The sequence below is a fragment of the Rhagoletis pomonella genome, unplaced genomic scaffold (assembly GCF_013731165.1).
Source record: "Rhagoletis pomonella isolate Grant_MI unplaced genomic scaffold, Rhpom_1.0 Rhpom_scaffold_00008, whole genome shotgun sequence".
Taxonomy (NCBI): Eukaryota; Metazoa; Arthropoda; class Insecta; order Diptera; family Tephritidae; genus Rhagoletis; species Rhagoletis pomonella.
Window position 1 is genome coordinate 36,030,219 of NW_023458562.1, and position 21,654 is coordinate 36,051,872.

At 39.6% G+C, this 21,654-nt stretch overlaps 1 protein-coding gene across 8 annotated transcripts in view; it reads left to right on the forward strand.

The window, feature by feature from the left end:
- Positions 1 to 21,654, forward strand: part of LOC118744756 — a 94,994-nt gene that overhangs the window by 16,070 nt on the left and 57,270 nt on the right. For all 8 annotated transcript variants that reach the window (XM_036478051.1, XM_036478050.1, XM_036478052.1 and 5 more), the window contains 6 exons: positions 919 to 1,212; positions 1,306 to 1,495; positions 7,359 to 7,486; positions 7,916 to 8,134; positions 8,740 to 8,881; positions 10,980 to 11,055. In XM_036478051.1, coding sequence (XP_036333944.1) covers positions 919 to 1,212; positions 1,306 to 1,495; positions 7,359 to 7,486; positions 7,916 to 8,134; positions 8,740 to 8,881; positions 10,980 to 11,055 — 1,049 coding nt within the window. The remainder of the gene's footprint in view (positions 1 to 918; positions 1,213 to 1,305; positions 1,496 to 7,358; positions 7,487 to 7,915; positions 8,135 to 8,739; positions 8,882 to 10,979; positions 11,056 to 21,654) is intronic.

Here is a 21,654-nt window from a genome sequence, read left to right on the forward strand (position 1 = left end):
GGATTCGTGAAGTCCTCCATTTATGCAATTTTTGCAGTTAAAAGTGCGCCTGCTTGACTCATTCTTACTCTGTTATAGTCCTTTAAATTCTTGAAAAGGTTTAAAGCGGGGATCGCACGATTTGTACATTTGTACAGATTTGCCCATTTTCACCGTTACTGAGTGGTGGTGTTTGGAAAGTTGTTATTGAGCTGAACTCATTCTCGGTGTTTTCTTCATTTTCACAATTTTTCTTCGAAATTGAACATTCTTCAAAGTGAAATTAAAACGAAGTTTCGCCGAGCCCTAAAGTCCAGATCTTAAGGAAAAAAAGTGTACCTATTCAAACGAAGCGGAGTGTATGTACATTTATCAAGCGCTTATATCTGCAAAAGCAACAAAAATGAATTTTTTTATAATGAAATCATCCTCCGACTTAACTGCCATCGATGATACTGTGAAGATAGTGTCATATATCGTTTGTTAGTAAAATTTACTGTTGGACTTCAATGTTAAAAGCAATAACAAGTTCAGTCACGGGTTGGTTTGAATATCAGAAACTATTTTGTTTACATTAAAATTGCAGACAGATTGAATATAAGCTCTGGATATATAATTTTAAATCATATAAAAAATTGTTCTATTATATGTTCATATGTACGTAGTAGGGTGGTCATATGCTTCTTCTAAACGCTCGATGAACAACATTCGATACCGAAAAAACTCGAATCGAAATTAGTTTTTGAGATTACGGCATTGTATGACAAGTGCGTTTCGGCAAATGCAATTATTTTCATTCGATCACGAATGTCGTGGTTCGTGCCCTAGTGGCATAGCATAAAAACGAAATATTTCAATACTTACCGAAATTGCGAAAAAAATTCAAATGAAATTTTTAATAAAATGTTTCCTAATGCATATTTGTATCTCCTTGCACAGTTGCTCCATTTGTAAAGTCCTTTGCGCTGCCAACAAAATGGAATGGCTCTCTACTAGCGCCGAACACATGAATTCGCATGCCATGCATTTTCCCTGCTTGCGTGGAAGCAATAGCAACAGTCGTGATAATGTCAGCTTAAGTGGCAACAATGGAGGTGGTGGTAATGGTAGCGGTGGCTCTGCCAATAACAACGATACCAACAATCGTGTACTCGCCTGCAAGGATTGTGTTAATTACTTAGCGCGTCAATGGGAGACAATGGATGCCGAGCGTGTGCCATTAGAGCATAGAAGGTACATAAGAGAGCAAAAAACCATTTTCTATATATTTTTTAAAATATATTTATGATATGATATTTTAAACTATATGCATTTCTCTTTATATAGATACAATATACCTTCGCCCATGATCACTTCAAGCTCACCCAATGGCTCACGTCATGGCGGTCTAACCATAACTACACCACCGTCCACGCCATCTGTGTCTTCAACGCCAGCCAGTACATCGATTTATTGCTTCCTATGTGGCTTGCATTCGGATTTGACATTGGCGAGGGTGTTGTATGCAAGCAAAGAGGTAAAGTTTAACTGCAATTTTGTATTTGTAAGAAAGTTTGGACTTGTAATTATTAGGCATAGCAGAGAGTTAGATGTGTTTGAGTGCAAAAATTGGGATTTTATGCTTTCTAGATAAACAAAAATGCCAAAACTTGAATAAGCCTTAGGACTTTTCTATAAAAATACATATCGATTCCTAACCGCCAGAAAAAAACGTAAATGCATCTAGAAGCTTTAGGAGAATTTCTGCACCAAAACGAAAATTTTGGAAAAAAAATGTCGCTTACGTTTTTTGGCGGTTAGGGCTCGGATATGGAGTTTCGTGATGACAACAATCTTAAAAAACTAACTAAATTGACTCATAATTATACACCTTAAAAATACTTTGCGTTTTTGCTTATAAAAATATATCGTTGAAAGCCAGACAAATTTTAAAATAAACTTTTATTGGTAATTTACAAAAAGTAAATTTGTACAGTTCTGAGATCAACATCAATATATTCTTTTAGTGTCTATAATTTTGTAGGATGGATATTTGCAAAGCTCCGACTGTATTCTGCAAATTCAGTTTTTGTTGAAAAAACTTAAGTGTTTATTAAAATATCCATAACCATATTTAAAATAAATGAAAGTGCTTTTAATATTTCGACCACAGCGCCGTAAAATCCTTTGGTATAATAATAGTGGTCATGTATTCCATCTGAATACCAATTGACTAACCTCCAGTTGTACTTGCTCGAATGTCTCCATTCCAGCGCCTCTCAGCGAATCTATTTTTTTCTAAAAGTTGCTCTTCCAACGTAGCCAGTCAGTATTTATGTTCTGGATATGAGCCCAAGCGCACCATAATACATTCCCACGACAGCCGGTTCTACGTACCGGAATGACTCGGGTTTTACCCGACCAAGGGCTGTTGTTTCGGTGATCTAACCCCGTCTAGATCGGCGATACCCACCAATCATTATTCGTCCATGGAGCAATACCTTGCAGCCGGATTGCTCCGCATCCTTCTTCTCCGGGCGGGCGTAGAGCCCAACCCCGGACCTGAAATTTACTTCTGCTGTGTTTGCCAGAATCGACTCCACCCGAACTCCACTTCGGTTAGGTGCAACTCCTGCAACGGATGGAGTCACCTAAGAACCTGCTCTGGCCTTAGGTCTCACCGGGAGTGGACCACAAACTTTGTGGCTCCCTGTTGCTCAAGCCAAATGGCACAATCAGCCTCTACGGCTACCCACTCGCGTAATGCACGGGTGCGACCTAGCACCCGAAGAGCCTGCACGGCCCCCAGAAGCTCCCCTGAGCAACAGCAAACCTCCCAACACAGCCCACCCACACAACCTACCGGCCGGTCCCACTCGCGAGCGCGAGCCAACCAGCAGCTACTGGTTGCCAACACCATCTGCCCCGTGTGCCAGAACAGAATATACCGGAATGTGACATCAGTCAAATGCAACACATGCCTTGGCTGGTGCCACTTCCGGCTATGTTCTGGTCTACGCACCACACGCGAGTGGACTACCAACTACAGCGCCCCTTGCTGTAGTGCACCGCCGGCGCAGACAACAACGCCCACATCGCAGCCACCTACCATCAGGCTGCAACAGCAACTGCGTCAGGCGCAACAGGCCCAAGGTAGGCCCCACACTTCCCTCACTCCCCGTATCGCGACCAGCCTCCCAAGGCATACGAACGTACTCCAACTCAACTGCAACGGACTCCAGAGCAAGATTGAGGAGATAGCAGTCTTCATGGGTCGGCACGGCATATTGATAGCTGCGGTCCAAGAAACGAAGTTGCACAGCAACTCAACTTTGTTGGGTTTGTTTGTCGATCTCGAAATATTTAACGTGTACATACCCCCTGTCACCTGCTGCCCGGCTGGATATCTCCCTGACATAGGTGCGCTACTCAGAGGCGAAAACCGACTGGTAGTAGGTGACTTCAATGCGCACCACGATCTTTGGCATTCAAGCCTGGCCAATGATCGGAGGGGAAACATTTTGGCTGAGCAGATAGACGATTCGACATTCTGCACCATGAACGACGACGCCCCCACCAGGATTGTGGGCAGCTGCAGCAGCTCGCCAGACCTAACAATTGCTAGCGCTGGTCTGATAAATAGCATATCATGGCGACCTATGCTATCGTTAGCATCAGACCATCTGCCCATAATCATCTCCATCAATAAGCCCACCGACTTTGCTCCCGCGGATCACCGAACCTACACCAACTTCAACAAAGCTGATTGGAACGGCTTCGCGGAAGTTACCGAGAGCAGCTTCGCCGCCCTCCCCACACCCACAGACGTACATGCTGGCGAACGCCAGTTCCGCAGGGTAGTCACTGCCGCAGCAGCTCGCTTCATACCGTCCGGACGTATCGCGGAAGTCCGCCCAAATTTCCCGGCTGAAGCAGCTGTACTAGCAAATGAGCGTGACCACCTACGCCAGGTCGACCCCGGGGACCCTCGCTTGAGGGACCTTAATTTGGAGATTCGGCAACTGGTAAATCAACATAAGCGGAAAAAGTGGGAAGAGCACTTGAAGGCCTGTAACTTCACCTCTGGTGTGAGTAAGCTCTGGTCAACCGTGAGGTCCTTGTCCAACCCGACGAAGCGTGATGACAGAGTGGAAATCTCATTCGAAGGTCACGCTTCATCGGACCCGAAGAAATGCGCGAACTATTTCAGTCGGCAATTCACACTGCATCCTTCGGTAGACAAGGCCAAACGTCGAGTGACCAGGAGGCTGCACAAACTGCCCAAAAACAGTGCACCACTTGTTTTCACCAACGGTGAAGTGAAGGGGGCCATCGGGAAGGCGAAAGCCTCCAAAGCCATTGGACCCGACGGAATCTGTATGCTGATGTTGAAACATTTGGGGCCTGTGGGAGTAGCATACCTCACGGAGGTCCTCAATTTGTCTATTACCACTCTCATCATTCCTGTTGTGTGGAAATCAGGGAGAGTGGTCCCACTGCTGAAACCGGGGAAGCCCGCCAACAGAGGAGACTCTTATCGCCCGATAACGCTCCTTTCCCCGGTCGCGAAGACACTTGAGGCCCTGCTGCTCCCATACTTCACCTGCCACCTAACCCCAGCGAAACATCAGCATGGCTTCCGTAAAGTGCACAGCACAACAACAGCACTTAACGCCATAAACACCCAGATAACTCGTGGCCTAAATCGTAACCGGCCCTGTGAGAGAACTGTCCTAGTAGCGTTGGACTTGTCAAAGGCGTTTGACACCGTCTGCCATTCCACGCTGCTAGAAGACATTGAGGCCTCCTCTCTCCCACAGGGACTGAAGCGATGGTCGGCGAATTATATGAGTGGTCGACAATCATCAGTAATCTTCAGAGATCAAACCTCGAAACCAAGAAGAATAAAACAAGGGGTTCCACAAGGTGGTGTTCTCTCCCCCTTACTTTTTAACTTCTACATCTCGAAACTCCCCCAGCCTCCTGAAGGAGTTTCCCTGATCTCGTACGCTGATGATTGTTCGATTTTGGCGTCTGGGAATGGAATTGATGACCTCTGCTCAAAAGTAAACGGCTATCTCTCCAGCCTTTCTCGCTTCTTCACTGCAAGGAGCCTAACCCTCTCCCCAACGAAATCATCGGCGACCCTCTTCACCACCTGGACGAAGGAGGTCAGGCTAGAATTAGGCATTCACGTCGACGGCACAGCTATACCGACGGTGAACAACCCAAAAATTTTAGGGGTTACCTTTGATAGCCTGCTCTCCTTCTCCGCGCACACAACCGCAGTTGTCAACAAAGTACAGAGCCGCAACAAGGTCCTCAAGTCGCTCGCCGGCAGCACTTGGGGCAAAGACAAAGAAACGTTGCTGGCAACATACAAGGCAATTGGCCGGCCGGTTCTAAATTATGCAGCGCCTGTTTGGTCACCGGGGACTAGTTGGACGCAGTGGACGAAGCTACAGACTTGTCAGAACGCCGCACTCCGGACAGCGACTGGGTGCCTTCTGATGACGCCTGAGCACCACCTACACAGCGAGGCCCAAGTGCTCCCCGTACGGGAACACAACAAAATGCTCTGTAAGCAGTTTCTGGTGGGGTTCACAGAAGCGAACACCCCAACAGACCACTGCTGGAGGAGGAGCCTCCGCCCAGGCACGTCAGGGGGCACCTATTCGTGTACAAGGACGCAGTCCAGACCCACACAGACCAACCACTGGACCCAATGACGTACAGACAAGCGATTAACGACATTCATAGGGAGTCAGTCTCCACCTACCTCGACTCCAGGCCTAAGAATGTCGTTATCGGAGCCCAATCACCACCTGTGGAAGAGACGGAGCTTCAATTACCTAGACAGACCCGCGTTACTCTGGCTCAGTTACGGTCTGGATATTGTAGCCGCCTAAACAGCTACCTGTCCAGACTCGACCCAAACATCCCAAATGAGTGCCCCCACGACACCAACCACCTCTTCACATGCCAGCTCAATCCGACTCAACTAACACCCCTCTCCCTTTGGTCCGACCCCATCGAAACAGCTCGTTTCCTGGGCCTACCGTTAGTTGAGCTTGACGATAATGATTAAAAGTTGACCCGTAACAGGCGGGGCTTAGTAGTGCCGCTACAACAACAACAACAACGCCTTTTTTAAATAACTGCATACCTTGAATCTAACGTCGACTAGCTGGTCAAACCCGATGTCTTCTCCCGCCAACTTTCATTGAGGGCAACTTATAGACTATTTATTTCATACTGAAGTTATTTTCAGATTGATATTGCTGCAGTAAGCGTGATGGTCGCTTCAAGTTGCAATAAATGCATTAAAGACGGCTATAGTAACTCGATATGCCTTCAGCATATTCTTGCAATCTATACTGTGTTCCGGGCATGTTGATATTTCTGAAAGTAAGGAAGCATACGATGCGTAAGGAAAACGTCCGAAACAGCAGTTGGGGAACAAAGTTCAAATATACAAGCTGCTCCGAGTTTCCTGCACTCAAAAGTAAAGGAGAAAGATGGGACAACTACTAACTGTGAAAACTTTCACTTTGATCATCATTTTGAACGAGCAGGGAGCTTACTGAGGCTCTGTAAACCAAAAACGAACGTTATACGGAACTAATGGTTATATGAGTGCAGGGGTTCGGATGTCTGTAGAAGCCGATATCTTGATTTAGAATATATCTCACACTTCAAAGGATGCGCTTCAAATTTCTAGGGGACCTGAACAGTAAACTGCATTACTTTAGACACAATCGTAAATTTTAATGCAACCTTTAAATATACAGGTGACTTGAGAAAACGGCTCTAAAGCTGGTAAATCTAAAATCGTGTAAGAAATTGAAATATTGCGCGCTTGAACTTCACGAAAGTACTTAAGCATAACTTTATAGAGAAAAAAAAAAAAAACAAGATTTACCGCCCTATTTTAACAATGGCACAAAATTCAGCAATCACTATAGTGATTTCTATTGCGCCTCAAAATGTGCCACAAAAATTAGATATTAAGTAAGAAAGAAATACACAAAAATTTAAAATATTTGTTGTAGCATGGTAGAAATCATGCACTGAGTTTTGTGACTTTGCTAGAATGGGGTTGCTAACATTATGCGATTTCAATGTTTCGAAACTCCACTATAAAAAAAAATATACATATTCAAATTTCTGTTTATATTTCGATAGGCATCTTGGCTATGTCCGATTCATTCTCAAACACTAGAATTTCTTAAGTAATCATTAATGCTCTGATATCAACATAGAGGTTTTGCATTTTTAAAAGAAACTTGAATTTTAATACATCTTAAGAAAAAACTTAAAGAATTTGCTTAATAGACGTTGGACAGCGCATTGGGGATTGCCAAGTAGTATTAATAAAAACTTCTATTTTTCTTCCACAGGGCTCGCGACCATATTTTCCTCATCTCCTCAAGCACAATTCGCTGCCAAATGCTGAGCAACTGCGCAAGGATTACTCAGCGCTCGTTTGTACATTCTGCTATCATTCGATGTTGAATCAGTGGCGCAAGTAAGTTTTTAAATGCTATTTATTCCACTTCTTTTACAAATCTTTTTACATATCGTCGTTTCAAGTACAAAAACGCATATCAACAAAATGCAAAACCGCGTATTAAGATAATGCAAAATCGCGTATGTGAGGTTGCATTAATTATTTTGTAGAGAGTAAAAATACTCATATTTCAAAATCGTTCCCTCTTTTATAAAGGAATCGCATTTCTGACTAGTATATTTCGGGACGAATGAATAAGGCTTGAGCCAAGAGCTTCGGTGAGCAAAACCAATTTTTGTCAAACAATGTCAGTTACGCGGTTTTGTACTTTACACGACGATATATACTTATACATAAGTACAATTTACTTAAGATAACGCTGCACTTTTACAATGTTTAACTTTGTTTGTTTGCTTTTCTTTTTTTTTTTAACTCCCACTCTGGTAGGTATGAAGCTCAAACGCCTGCTATAGCGCCAACCGAACGCAAATATAATTGGCACGATTATATATGTCACCTGTGTGGCATAACGACTTACCGAAAACGTGTGCGCGCGCTACCAGTTAATGAGTTTCCATTTGTGAAAAATCGTAAAAATGGCGATGGTCTTTTGTTGGAAAATGGTGAATACGCTGTTGTTTGCTTGGACTGCTACGAAAGCCTACGGTAAATAATGAAATCTCTATTTTTTCTGCTTGCTCCATTTTTTTAATTTCTGTGCTAAGCTCTTAAGTAAACAATTGTGCAAGTGTGAAAATATTTTATACACTGAATGCAATTATTCTATAATTTACTGCAAAAAAAAAATATATATATATATGAAAGATAATGCAACACAAACTCACACACAAAGAGTACGAAACTGAAAAAAAAACAAATAAAAAGCACATGTGTAACTAATTTTCCTCTGCTGTTTGCAATAGACAATAGTTACTATTTATCGCTCACAGTATGTATTTGCATATGAGATTATTTGGAGCTGTTAATTTATTCGCTTTCAACTTATTTTGTAATTATTTAGACGAACTATTTCAACATATTAGCATACATATGTATAACTAAATTTATAAGTAATCTACTAGCTAACAGCTACCAATTTCCGAGCATGAGTTAAAATAGAGCAACACCAAGCACATTTGTAATTTTTTTCTTCTTGCTCATATGCACACCACATGCACACAAAATACATATGTATGTAACAGTACCGCCACCCTGCACCCATACATAAAGCAAAAGCAACAACATTGCATGTACACAAATGTCAATTTCAGACAACAAGCATCGCATCATGATCGTTTTGGTGTACCGATTTCTAGGCGTGGATATAACTGGGTACCACAACCACCACCACCCGAAGATAGCCCGGATGTTGCAGTTGCACGTTTGCCATGTGGAGAGCGTTCCGATCGATTTGTGAGTATAAGTTCTTTGTTATTATTTTGCGGTAGCAAACTTTTTTTTAGATAAAATGGTTTCGAATACAACACATTGTAAAAACATATGAAAAATGTTATTAGTTTAAGTAGAAGAAGAAGTTGATCATTTATTTCAAGCAAATGTTTATTAAAAATATGTAGTGCAAGGTGTTAATAATCATTTATTGTGGCAAGATTTTTGTTTAAAGCGACAAATCCTTAGAAACGGGTGCGACAGTTTTAGCTCTAAACGTATATGTATGTAATACTTTTATATTGCTAACACATTCAAAGTACATTTCCCAACGTCAGAGTGTCTATATATTGAAAAACGGAAGAGAGATGCGATTAGAGAATGTCTAAAGACTACAGTTCGGATAATGACATCGGAGAAAGGCGAAAATAATTCAAAATTCGAAAAAAAAATTTCGCTTACTTTTTTTCTCGGCTAGGATAAACATGCTGCCTGTAAGAGATATGAGGCGGTCAAATTTTTGTTTGTTTAATTTCCTGAACCGCCCCAGTTATGCTATGGCACTTCATTCTATGTAGTAGTTAACAAATTTCCCTAAATCGAGTCTTTCATTCGTTATAAACATGATTTTGAGAGCAGTCAACCAGACTGACTCATTTTGGACTCTTTTGAGGTCATAAATTCCGAGTTGAACAAAAGTAACAAAGTTCACATAGAAGTAAAAGCTTATCAATTCTTCATAGTAAGCTTTCTGGGTCATGCGGTTAGTTAAAGTTAATTTCCTGACTGATTTGATATACAAAATATTTTGAAATAGAAGCATTTTTAGTGGCGGGAACGTGTTCCAAAATTAACCAAAAACCACAATTTTCTGTGTAGAATTTTTTTATTTTTCTCCATATTACCCACAGTGTTTGTTATCTTTGCTTAGATCATGCGGCTTTTAAAACGAAATCGGTTGCATTTCAGAAGTGTGAAAACGATTTGGAAAATCGCGGTTTTAAATGTGTACGGGGTCTGAGCTACACACCCATTAATTCTGAACGATATGTCTAAATTGTGTATATATTTTAAAGGTAATCATGATTAACGTAGATTGCCATTAAACAAATTCCTATAAATACATGGCTTTGTTTGCAACAGATATCTGAACTTCATATATTTGCTCGAGCTCCTTTCATATAAATCCTTATATCTCGTAACAAAACGTTACGTACAATAAATAAAAATACCCTTGTAATAGCGGGACAATAGCTCTTTCAAATCAGCCCGGCTTTGGATACGCATCACCATTTTTTCCTTGCTCGGCGACAGTTCCTCAACAGTGCTCTGTTTTGCCAGCTCATCGGCTAAGACAAAAAGAAGAGCAATTGGGGTTAGGAAGTGTATCTGCTCATCCTTTGTTCACGTTGCGCTAAAAGTTTTCTCTCTTATCTTCTTGAAACGGTGCAATGGAATCTCTCTCTGACTCGCAAAAGCGACAGGCATCTTTTGACTATTTAGATCCCTTAGTTATGCAGATTGTATTTGTATGTATTTCTTCAGGTTGTTCCCCCCAATACGCTTTTTATCTGATGAAGGCATGCATGTTATATCTTTTCTTCGCTCTTCCCTCATTGTGACCTACTACTGCGAAGGCCATGTGAAAGTTAAGACCGCTGCCACTCTGGCTAAACTTTTCGCTACCTCAGACGCCTCAATTCCCTTGTGACCTATAGCCTAAACTCGTCAGAAACCATGGTGCTCAGCAAGACGTTCACTTTCCCTTAATACACCCTAAGATAATAGAGAACTCAAACTCAACAGATAAGCTTTTATTTAAGCCTGACTGTCGCTAAAGGGTAAAATTACCGTATTTTCTAAGTAAGTTAGTCTCGGCATAGCGTACATATCCGCTTGAAAAATACTTGATAGCGGCCCTTACCTTTTTAATTTTGAAATATTCGTATATGTATTTACTTGGTGCTTGAAGCAAACTAAAGGGGTGCCCCACGATTTTGATATTTTTAAGGAATACCCTAATATGAACCTACATATATATGTATGTACATACACACTTTCTATATTTTTTAATTTTTCTTGATAATAATTGTTCTGTTTTTCTTTCCTCACCAACTGACAGCCCATAAACACCACCCTTCGTTCCATATCGGCAAAGAAGATTGCATCGCCGAAGCAGTGTGAAAAATCAAAAGAGGGTAAGTCAAAAATAACAAAATAAATAAATATTAGTTTAGTAATACTCACCTACTCAACGACTGGCGTGCTTTGTTGAATTCGGCCAAAATCACTTAGGCGGCTACAGCGCCGAATAAGAAGAAGCACAATACTCACCTACAAGTATACATATATACATACATATGTACATATATACATATATAACTACTTATTTAAAATAATGCTGACTGCTGAAATTCGATACACGAAAAGGTCATTTGCGTACGCTTAAGTAAATCAAAAGTTCAAACATTTTCCACAAGCGTACAATTTGCTTGATTTAACATTTGTTCATTTGAGCTGGGAGGAAGCCATTGTAAATCAACTACCCTAAAGTTGTTGCTAATTTGACAAATAATATTTTTGCTTTCAGATTTGGTTTTCTAACATATTTCCATGTATTTTTTTTACCGCTTCGGTTGTAGCAATTCAATTGGGTGGAAGTGTTTATGTTAAAACACTTAATACGCACGAACTTTGTTGGTGTTTTTCTTTTCTACATTTAGTAACCTATTAGTAGGCATTTTGTAGTACAACTTAGCTTTTGCAGTTTGCTTTACAAAAGTATCGTATTATAAATAACAAGAGTACAAAAAATATCGCGGCGAGCCGTGTTAGTTAAGAGTTACCAAGGGACCCATAGTATCTTTATATCTAAATGGCTTAGAGTTACGTACTTCCAACCAGTAGGACCCAGGTTCGATTCCTGGTCCAACCACCATAAAACCAGTTTTTTTCTGATAGCGGTCGCCCCTCGGCAAGCCATGGCAAACCTTCGCGTGTATTTCTGCAAAGGAAAAGTTTCACATAAAACATTTTTATTTACAGTATGTTAAAGTTTAAACTTTTAGTCACAAATAAATTATCTTACATGAAATTTTATGTACAAATTGGGCTCAAAATTTATTATTTTCTTCAGAGAACCCCTTAATTCCTACCATAATGGGTATCCATGTAAGTTCTTTAACCCTCCGATAGTCACGTGATATATTGTTGCACCAACAGCCACCGGGTCTACGGCCATAGACCATTTTTGTTTTGAAATAGTACAAATAATTATTAGAATTTTAATGATAATATAGCGTCAACTATTTTTTAAACTTTTCTCAATCGCATGGGTTGGATTTTAAGACAAACTATTTGTAAATTTGAAAAAGGATCAAAAGAAACAAACTGCATCTATTTCCTAGTGTTTTTGAGAACAGGCACACAGTTTGTTGAATAAATATATCGCGCCCTAACCGCCAAAATAACGTAAGCGACATTTTTTTCAAAATTTTCTTTTTGATGCAGAAATATTCCTAGAGCATCTAGATGCATTTCTGCATAAAAATAAAATTTCTAAAAAAATGTCGCTTAACTTATTTTGGCGGTTAGGGCTCGATATGTACATATTTATTTATAGAAAAAAAGAATAAATAATTTTTTATCGTAACAAAACAAGACATTAACACTTTTATTCATAAAAAATAAAGTGGCTTTAAGTGGCTTTTGTACGGGTATTCTTCATACGCGTTTTGCTAGCAAATCTCCCACAACTCATACAGCAACTTCTGGAATATTTATTCTTACTTCCATGACAGATATGTCAAGTCCGACATAATTCGCACGGACAAAACAACAGTCTCTACTGTACCAAGTCGGCTAGTAGCAGTATTCACTCACGTCCGGGTAGTTAAGGTATTAAAAAGGAAGTCGACAGTCAGGGCGGAGTGATTTCGTAGAGCCGCTTCAAGACTTGCTGAAAATTATTGGCAACAATCCCATTGCTGCTTGAAGATGTGAAGTATGTGGTTAAAACGGTCGAAAAGCATTCTCTTTGAAAACTGTGACTGGACTAAGAAGATGGCTGCCTCGAAAAACCCAGAATCTAGTGCCTCTAACCTAGAATCGAAAGTCTGTTCTGGTGGGTTCGCTGCCCGGCTTACAATGAGTGTTTTCTGGTCCTACTCGTTGTCGTACGTTTGCCGAAATAAACTGGCTTTCTGCGCCAACGAGAACTCAGCCAGCTTATACAAGCACGACATCTCTGCTCTTTGAGAACTGTGGACCGGCGCTGACTTAGTGGCAGCATAGAGGGATGAGATTTCTTGCGCGCCATGAGTCAGACTTTAAGTGCATCAAGTCCGCAGGAAATTCTGAAACTCGCGCTGATTTTCAACGAAACAATACTTGTTCTATTAACTCATCGATATATTCATCAAGATTGTTATCGATTTCGATATATTTATTGGTATCAAATGCACATATATTTATCAATATTTATATCGAAAATAACAATACTGCGATCGATAACAATTTCGATATTCTGATCGATTTATTTATCGTCGTTTTTTTATCGATAAAATCATGGGTGTATTATTTCAAAATTTTATTGAAATTAGAATCGATATTTTTATAAGCGTGTATGTATCGATAACTATAGCATCCGTTCTCGTATTGATATTCTTACTCGTTTTCGCTGTCATATTCGCTCTCGTTTTTGTATTAGCATTCAAAATAACAGCTCATGTAGCAGTTGAAATAGCTATATTTTCACAGCTTTTAACACTATAGACTGACAAATCGACATACCTTCAAAACGCGCAGGTATCTCTGACCCAACTCTTTTAAAATAAAATTTTAGTAATAAACAAGTTATTATTTGAAATAAAAAATTGTTTACTTATTTAAAAAAATAAATTTTCATTTATAAAAATTTACCTATTAACACTTGACGGCCTGGAATAACGGTATACATACATACCTTGAAAGACGGACCGAGGTCATTTAACCTAATTTTTAAAATTAATTTTAGTAACAAAAAACTTATATTTTTAAATTAAAAACTATAATTTTAAAAATAACATAAAATTTAAATTTTCATTTCTATTTTTATTTTCCTATTTTAGTAAACCAAACTTAATCTACATACATGTCAAATGATCCCTATCTGGCAATCAATTATGAAAATGGGTTAAACGTAGTACATTGTCTTAATTTCAAAATAAATTTTTTTTCTACAATTGTTCTTTAACGTCAAAAAATCAAGTAACCTTCTACGCTATTTATATCACTTCTTGCATTTGTATGTTGTTGGCAACTCTGCTCACGCAAATTGCATGTATCATCGCCTCACCCGTATACTGTGCGCTCCGGTCAAATGGTGCGAGTACTAACTAAGTGCCAGTATATGCAAATCTTAAGTAATTTTAACTCGGAGCAAATTGCAATGCATACCTGCCAACTGCTGTGTGCCCATACATATTGGCATACATACTAACATGTGTACATTGCACGACTAGCTGTATTTGTTTTCACCACCTACACACCACCCCGTTCGCATACTACAACATTATAAAAAAAAAAAATTGTTTGCGCCCAACCCCACTCACTTAAATACCTACTCTCGCACTCCTCTTTGTGGCATAAAAACCACAATGGCAGATTGTTACGAATGCGAAAAGTCAGTCGTGTGTCCACTAAAGGATATTGGTTTGATTTTATTGCGGCCATCAGTTTCATGTTTCATATGCATTTGTACTTACATACATACATAAATATGTACGAGTACGTATCTAAATATGTACTACTTAGTAGATACATGTACTCCACTTCACCTCGAGGTACACAGAGGCCAAGTGCAGTTCTCGACGCAGTTGGTGTAGCTGGCTTAGTTGTCATCGTTAGAGTCATCGCTGTCGTTGTAATTGTTGTTGTTCAATGTAGTTGTAGTTGTAATTGCATTAGTGTAGTTGATGTTCACTTCGGTTGTTGTGTACTGTAGTAGTGACAAGAGGCGCACTACTGTAAGTTATTCCTTATGTACCAATGATACATTTTTATATACGATTACCAAATTCGGCAGCCTGGGGATGCATTTATTTTCGCTGCTGCAGCAACACGGCTTCACTTTTCGGCCATTTCTCTCTATTGCCATTTCATGTGGGTTCGTTGGGCGATTGGTGCACGAGAGCGAGTACACTTGTGTTTGATGTGAGCATTGATGCACTTGTCTTCGTTTGGTCCAACTGGCATGGAGCTCAAGTCAATGTTGGTGATATGCATACCATTTATGGTTTTAAGTTTTTTCTACTAAAATACTTAATTTATACCTGCTAGTAATGAATTTCTGTATGTTTAGCCAACTTAATGATTGCAATTGCATCTTTTGGTTTTCTATTTAGAAAGCGCTTACATTTGCAGTCTTATTCGTATTGTTGGCTGATGTCTCTCAATGCATCCGTTTGGACTGTTCTATTTATGGGGATGTTGTTGGTAGTAATTTCTTCAGCTAAACACTCAGCTGAACTGAGAATAAATGTTTCCGTTTTGCGTGCTCTGAGAATTCGGAACACTAGCTCCGTGTCTAGCATCTATTCAAGTGTAGGCGAGCGAGAGGGAGAGAGGTGAGTGCGTACATATTTGCACTCGGTGGCTTACTCAAAAGAAGTATAATACAACCCTTGGCGCAACGCATCCTCGAACAAATAGCTAGGCGGCTAGCTACAGTGACTTTAAATATATTTTGCTGAAATTAAAATAACTTGAGAAATTTGAGGATACTCATGCTTTAGAAAATGCTTACATAACCTTTCCGCTAAGACAATGACAAGTCTGTTAAATATTTCGTGTATTCAACAAGAATTGAACAAAATGATTCTCCACGATCTAAGTATTAAGTATAGTAATCCGATGTGCACCTTCGCCTCTCTCCGCAGCGAACTGTTGACAACAGTAGAGTCCAGAGTAGAAAGAGGGGTCTTATTTGTACAAACAGTCAAGCGACAATGTGAACGCAAAAACTTTACAGTCTGATTCAAAAGAAATCCGTTTTTGCACATTCATATATATAATAATATTTATTGTACGCAATGTTTTCAGTAAGATACTCGTATATACATAGTCACCGTCATTAGTGATGATATCCTTGCGTCTGTGTATTAGTGATAGCAAACTATCGATGGCACTATCGATACTATCTATGGTTTTTTTTTCACTATTGAAAATTTTCCAAATTTAATAGCATTTTATTCTCTCAAATTAATATTGCATTTATTCTGCCCTGCGCCAGGGCTGTCAAGTTTTCTTGTTCTGTTCTCAGCATCTTCACATGCATATTGTGTGCTCTTTTTTTAAAATGTTGCACTGTGATAATGTTGCCATATAAGCTCAAATTTTTTTCGGGAAAAGAAAACGCCATAAGACACAAAAATGGTGAACGGGCATTGTGCAAAGCGGCAATACATTTATATAAAAGAATATATGGCAACTATGTTGTCCTAACGTCATCAGTAGAATCGGAACGAATTTACAGTAAAGCTGCTTTATTAGTAAACGAACCTAAAACCTAAAAATATTGGCATGCTATGTTCCTTAAATAAAAACGATTGGCTTTAGAAAGCAGAATACGTAAATATGTTTAGTTTTTTTAAATCATACTTTCATTGTTGAGGTAGCTAATTATGGCCTTTAAAAAACTATATTTGACGCAATGGGGGCGTATTCGTAGTCAAAATGAAGTTGATACTTAAAGTTAGTTGTAGCTTTTTGACATAATATTGGATGGATCAATAAAGTTACCACCAATTTGAAGTACCAACTTAATTTTGACTATGAATACGCCCCAATAAGATTTCTCTCTTTCAAAATAGGCGACTATCGATAATTAAAAAAAAATATCGCCCACTATAGATACTTTTCCAAATTTAACGAATTTCACTTTAAAGCTGCCAGAATACGTTTCTTCGTTCGATCTTGCTTTCGTGTCTTTTTTGAAAGCCTTTCCCTTTGAAATTTACGATGTTTTTTTACTTATTTGCGAACCGTTGACTTCAATTAAATATGTTTATGGAGAAGCAACTATAATTTTTGACCCCATCAGGCGCTTACTTAGACATTTTATTATGTTCATTGTGCTACCACTTATTCGATTTTTCTGGACCGGCAACTGCAAGTAATCCATATGAAGTTGGTAGGCAAAGCGTTGGGTGCTAAAAATAATATTTCGCAGGCAGCTGATGTCCACTCCGGACAGCTGCTTGGTGGCGTAGCTGTGAAGACAATGCTGTGATGACTCCACGCGGTCGACTACCGAACAGAAGGATTTTGTTGGTAACAAAAATTTTGTTACCGGTAAATAAAGTTCCTCTAACTCAACGACATATAAACTCATCTGTCCAAGAATAGTCCACAGGCTGTCATAAGAAGTCCCTAGGAGACTGTTGCTCGATATTAGCGTTGCACCTCTTCCAGCCGCTGTTAAAGTTTCGATATAGTTAGGCTGTTTCCGTTTCTAGAGAATTATATCTGTTCCGTAAGGTGTTAATAAACTATCTCAGAATTGTGAAAGTTAACTATTACAAGGATTTTACTTTTGCGCACAGTAAATGTTTAAAAATGCATTAAAAGTTTCAGTTCATCTCAACTCGAATAATGAGGAATTTGTTTACAAAAAGGTAAGTGAAATTTGGCGTCGAATAATTCGGAAGTGGAATATATTATGTGAACGCGTATACGAGTACATATAACTCAAACTCATTGAATGTTGAAATTTTTCACTTATAATAATAGTTCTTTAAACCACTGTTATAAAAACTAAAGTGCGAGGACAAAACGCTTTGCTGTTAAACACACAAATACACGCGTGTCAGCAATAAAAACAGCAGCGACGTCAACGTCACAGCGACAATGATGAGGATGTTATCCTGCTGTTCCGGTGTCGGTTTAATGCCGTTTATGCTTATTACCAACTCAAAGCTGCATTATGTAGCGCTCACTGTATTTACACTATGATACACTTTATGACTGTATATATGTGTGTGTGTGTGTAGATGAGTGAGTAAGTCAAGCATCACATCACACACCGATAAACAGTGACTAAGAAAGAATTTGTGAAGATATGCAACACTTCCTGTTGCACACATAGATACACACTCACAGCTTACAGGCATGCATCCCCATTTATACAGTTGAATGGTTGGACTGAGCAAGCAACTTCCGTCCCGACAGCTCGTCCTTTTAATATAGCGTCTTCCCGCCAGCCAGACAGACCGTCACTGAGCCAGCTAGTCAAGGTGTCTGTTTTTGCCTCTTTGGGGATTAACTTCACTATGCTCTCGCTTTTTTTTTTTGTTGGTCTGCGTCCTGTTCTGTTGCTGCCTTCGCCACCGCTGCCGTCATCGTTGTCGTAATCGTCATTGTCGTTCAATATGGTTATAAGTGATTCCTCGAAACGCTCGTTGGTACGAGTGCGAGCACCAGGTTACCAAGCTGAGCGCACAGACAGTTCAGCTTCGAACAGCAAGCGTGACGGTGGTCTATATAGTGGTACAGAAAACGTCTATGGCGCGTCGGGTCGTAATGGTTGTAGTGTTGGTTGGCTGGTTGGTTGCTTAGTCGGTGCTCAGTGTCAGTGCTGGCGTGTGGTGAGTGCTGAGTTTTGAGTTGCGCATTGTAAGTTGTGAGTGGTGTTGGTACGAGTACCCGTATCGTTGACGACGATGATGGCAACGGGAATTTTCTTGGTCTCGGTGTTGGTGTCACTCGCTTGCTGCCATTGTTTGTGTTTTTACCGTTAGTGGTGTTGCTGTTTCTGAATATACCCCATACACACTACACACACACAACCGAGTACACACTATATGCACATACATACATAACTATATAAACATGTGCACGAACTGCACAGCAATGTATAGGTTGCTTTTGGTATTAATGGCTGAGAACATTTACGGCTGTCTACAAATGTTTTTGTGTGTGCGTTTGTGGTTGGCATATAAAATTCTTGGGGACGCAAGGACGGACGTATGCTCTTGCATAGCGTGAATGTTCAGAAATTTCACTTTAGTTCTTTCGTATACTTTGACGTGTCTTTGTCATATTCGACGAGACGACGGAAGAGTGCACATTCTCATATCGCTCTACATGGTATAGTGCACGCCTATGAAGTACCCACCACTCAACACTACCTGAGTCTGCAACTCAGAACTCCGAACTGTGGATATACTCGCAGAAGAAGACAACAACACAACGTTAAGAAACACAAAAAAGAAGCAGAAGCATAGAGTGCACGAACAATCAAAGCTGGGACTTAGGTATTAAGGCAGTACTAAGTGGGTATTGCTTGGATAAGCAGCAGCATTTACGTCGTAACGCGCCAAATAAATATCCCACCAACTCACAAAACAAAAAAAGCAAACATAATGCCATACAAATACACAAAAGCGATTTAGCGGATTAACTTAAAGTAAATGAGTGTGCGAGTGCGGTTTTATTGCCGGCGTTAAGGCTCTACATGGGGTTTGTGTTGTATGGAACAAAGTGATTATTGAAGCGCTTAGCGCAACGAATGCTGCGTCGGTCGTCCTTTTTCACAGCTTTCACGGATTTTCGGATTTTTTCTGTGTGTTTGTGCTATATTTGTGTATTGATTATGCTGAAGTCGCTGGGAAGAAAATTCGAAAATTTCGATTTGCACGCAAAATCTGCGAGTCTAAAATGCAAATACAAATCAAAATCGTATTTAGTATACAGAAAAAGTTGAGAAAACGATTTGAAATAAACGGAAATTTGAAAATGAGTAAACGTACAGAAAAGTATCACTAACTACATATATCTATTGTTGCAAACGAAATGAGCTGAAATATGGATCTAAGCCAAAGTTCTATAGTATATGAAGATATGTACTAACGCAATCATATATGTATAGTATGAGGCAGCGAAAAGAAATGATCTTTATTTCAGCTTGATATGAGTGCCAACTTAAACAAATAAAATAATATTGAAAATTTCCAACGGAAGGTGTACTCGTATAACAACCATTGTGTGTTTTATATTCAAGTGAAAAAAAAAATCCCCTTTCTGAAAAAACGATGTACCTATGTTATCTTATAACCCTACTCACGGCGAGTTTCCTCTCTAAACTTAACGCTTTTCCATCAAAATCAGATAAAACTTTGAATAAATTTCATCAGGTTTCATAGATCAATTTCAGAATCAGATTAGAGAGATACTAAAGAGATGAGTACGAGAGGGATGTACTAAGGGCCGGGAAATTACATATGAGGGATTCACAATGGTGTCGTATTGTTGTATGTCGTAAACTTTAAAAGCTTAAATAAATGTTCAGAGAACTTGTAACCACAACCAACTATTTTTGAACACTGCAAAAATTCATAACGACACCGTTGTGAATACCTCAATAGATTCACATCTCGGCTTATTTTTCGGCAATGCTCTCGTCTATTGTCCAATCTCTTGGGTGTAATACTGCCATAAACAAACGTCTCATAAAAATCATCGAGGCGGGCGTAAAGATACATTGAGTGTTAAACTTATGGCGTTGTCATTTCTACAAAAAATGTTCCCTTTTTATTGCCCTCTCCTTAGTATTTGTGCGTAGAGGGCACTGAAAAGGCAACATTTTTCTTTAGAACGTCATTAGTCTTGAAGCATTTTTTGTAAACATAATAAAAGCGCCATCAAAATCTATGACTTTTGGCCAATTTGCGGGTATCATCCTTGAAGGAGTACTCATCTCTAAAGGTGATTCAATTTCATGCCAAAGAGTCTGCTGCAACGACCCGAATTAATAGTAATAGTAGGCAGCTATTTCTGGTGAATACCACAGGGGCACATTTCTTTTCTGGCTGTCCAAGTAGTTTTTTCACTGGTTGAATAGCTCAGTGAGAGGGGAGACCGGTTTGTTTGCATGTATGTATATAAAAAAATATTTATTGGACCAAAAAGTAGTGGGTAGGCACTGTGGCCAATGGTAATCAACTATTACCACCTCTGAATGGTTGTAAGCCATGCAGAGTCCGCAAAATACTCCGGAAGCAGTGTCCGGAGGATGCATCAGACTAGGCCGAGCATACTTTGAAGTGCCATCTAATTGAAACTTAAGAAAGTTCAATTACTATCAGTTGAGAAGTGCATATGCAAAAATTTCATAAATTGCATAAATTTTTGCACATGCAGCAGTACATAGCACGAATTTAGGCGCCCGGTGTTAGCAGTCGCGCCTAACCACTGGTTAAAAACCGGTTATTATGGCGTGAAGTCAACTTGGTATGTCTATTCACCAATTTTAACAGTTTTTCTCAATGATCCTTTTTAGACGCAATAATTGTCGTCGGAAGGCATCGCCAGGAATATTTTGAGATGTTATAAATCTACACTTTTCACACGCCGCCAGATAGAGATGTCTGGCTTTGATTGCGATAAATCGGCTTCACCATGCCGTACTCAAGTGTTTTTGCGTTTCGGTCTCCTTTGTAGAAAACTTTTCCTTTTTTAACCGACTTCCAAAAAAGGAGGAGGTTATCAGTTCGTCGGAATATTTTTTTTTTTGTTATGTATGTTACCGCATAACTTTGGACCACGTCAACCGATTTCGATCGATTTTGCATCGGAAAGGTAGTGTCTCAGAGGTGGTCCCATACTAATCTGGTTAAGATCCGATCAGCGGATCATGAGATATATTTATATATTTTTTTTTTATATGAGAGTTGAAGTCGGTTTTTTTTTTGCTAAAAATTACTTGTTGTCTTAAGCATTTCATAAGTGATTTCTCGATTCCCGTGAATTCTGCCTGATTG